Consider the following 1558-nt stretch of genomic DNA (forward strand, 5'->3'; position numbering starts at 1 on the left):
AAACATGATTTACTCTAATCATCAGTGGTGATACCCTATTCTTCCTCAGTTCCCTCTGAATTTTACAAATTAATTGCCGGGCTGAGAAGTTTTACTGAGAGCTTGAAGGAGAGAATTCCTAAATATACTACTAAAATCACCTCTGTCTGGTTTCTTGTCTTTTCCTACCAAAGCCTTCCACTGACCGAACTGGGAATATTGCTGCCAGCAACACTGACTATGTTGTACTGACAGTAAGCAAGGATTACCTCTTCAGAGAAACTATAAGTGCTACAGCTGATGGATTTTCTACTGGTTTGTCTCCACTAAAATGATGTGTTACCAACAAGAAACTCACTCTAGCTATATCAGCTAGCAGAGCAGCTAGAAGAGAGGCTTTCGCAAGCACTATCCACCAGTGGGGTGAAGGTAACTAACTGGGGTCATACTTGCTCTCAAACTCAGACCCATGTGGAAGATGACCCAGTGAGGACCTAACACCCCTGTGGCATCTACTTTCCCTGCTGTGGGCTGATAAGGGTGTGCTGCAAGGAGCAACCCAACAAGACAGACAACATAGAAGCAGTGAAAGAAGTTTAAATAGAAATTTTGGAGACTGACTCTACCCTCTGTGTTTGACAAGTCTCATGTTCTTTGGGCTGACAGGCTGTTCATTGGAATCCCTTCCTCCCGTGTCTTCCTGCAGCCTCCTGACCTCAGCCTCAAGCCTTATATGCACATCAGCATCTCACTAGTCCCCTCTTTAACAGCAAAAAGTGGTGCTGCTCTCAGGTACCACTGTGCATTGCTTTTGTCTGATGTAACCACAGCCCTATAGTATATGGCAAACCTAAGCAGGACTGCAAACTGTATGGCATGCAGGGGAGGGCTATTTATTATTCTGTGATGCCACAACTCTTTCTCCACAGGGACTGCTCTGTGGCTGTTTCCTCGGCACTGCTGTCATAAGTAGGATTAATACTGATTAGATGACCGACAGAATAATCATTTGCTGTTTACATATTTAACATTTGAGGCACACAAAATGCAAAACCTCTCTGCACTTCTGTATTTTTTCTGGAATGGAAGGATACAGGCTCTTCAGGAAGGAGAGGCCGGGAATATGAGGAGGGGGTGTTGCCCTCTATGTCAACAACCAGCTGGAGTGTATGGAGCTCCACCTGGAGACAGATGAGGAGCTAACCAAGAGTTTATGGGTCAGGATTAAAGGGAAGGCAGGGAAAGGGGATGTTACTGTGGGGGTCTGCTACAGGCCGCCAGACCAGGGAGACCCAGCGGATGAGGCCCTCTACAGGCAGATAGGAGCAGCCTCATGTTCACAAGCCCTGGTCCTCACAGGGAACTTCAACCACCCCAGTATCTGTTGGAGGGACAACACAGCAGGACTTAGGCAATCCAGGTGGTTCCTGGAATGCGTGGAGGACAATTCCCTTCTCCAAGTGGTTGAGGAACCAACGAGGAGGGGTGCCATGCTGGACCCTGTTCTCATCAACAAGGAGGGGCTGGTGGAGAATGTGAAGCTCTGGAGCAGCCTTGGCTGTAGTGACCATGAAATGGT

The 1558-nt window shown here is 47.6% G+C and overlaps 1 protein-coding gene across 1 annotated transcript in view; it reads right to left on the minus strand.

Annotated features, from left to right (window-relative positions):
- LOC104529113 (neuron navigator 3) overlaps positions 1-1055 on the minus strand; it is a gene marked incomplete at both ends in the record, with an annotated part of 48360 nt that extends 47305 nt beyond the window's left edge. Inside the window, one exon of the mRNA XM_010173316.1 lies at positions 1044-1055. Within this exon, the coding sequence (XP_010171618.1) occupies positions 1044-1055 (12 nt within the window). The remainder of the gene's footprint in view (positions 1-1043) is intronic.
- Between the last annotated feature and the right edge of the window lie 503 nt (positions 1056-1558).

Source organism: Antrostomus carolinensis, unplaced genomic scaffold (assembly GCF_000700745.2).
Source record: "Antrostomus carolinensis isolate BGI_N321 unplaced genomic scaffold, ASM70074v2 scaffold50178, whole genome shotgun sequence".
NCBI lineage: Eukaryota > Metazoa > Chordata > Aves > Caprimulgiformes > Caprimulgidae > Antrostomus > Antrostomus carolinensis.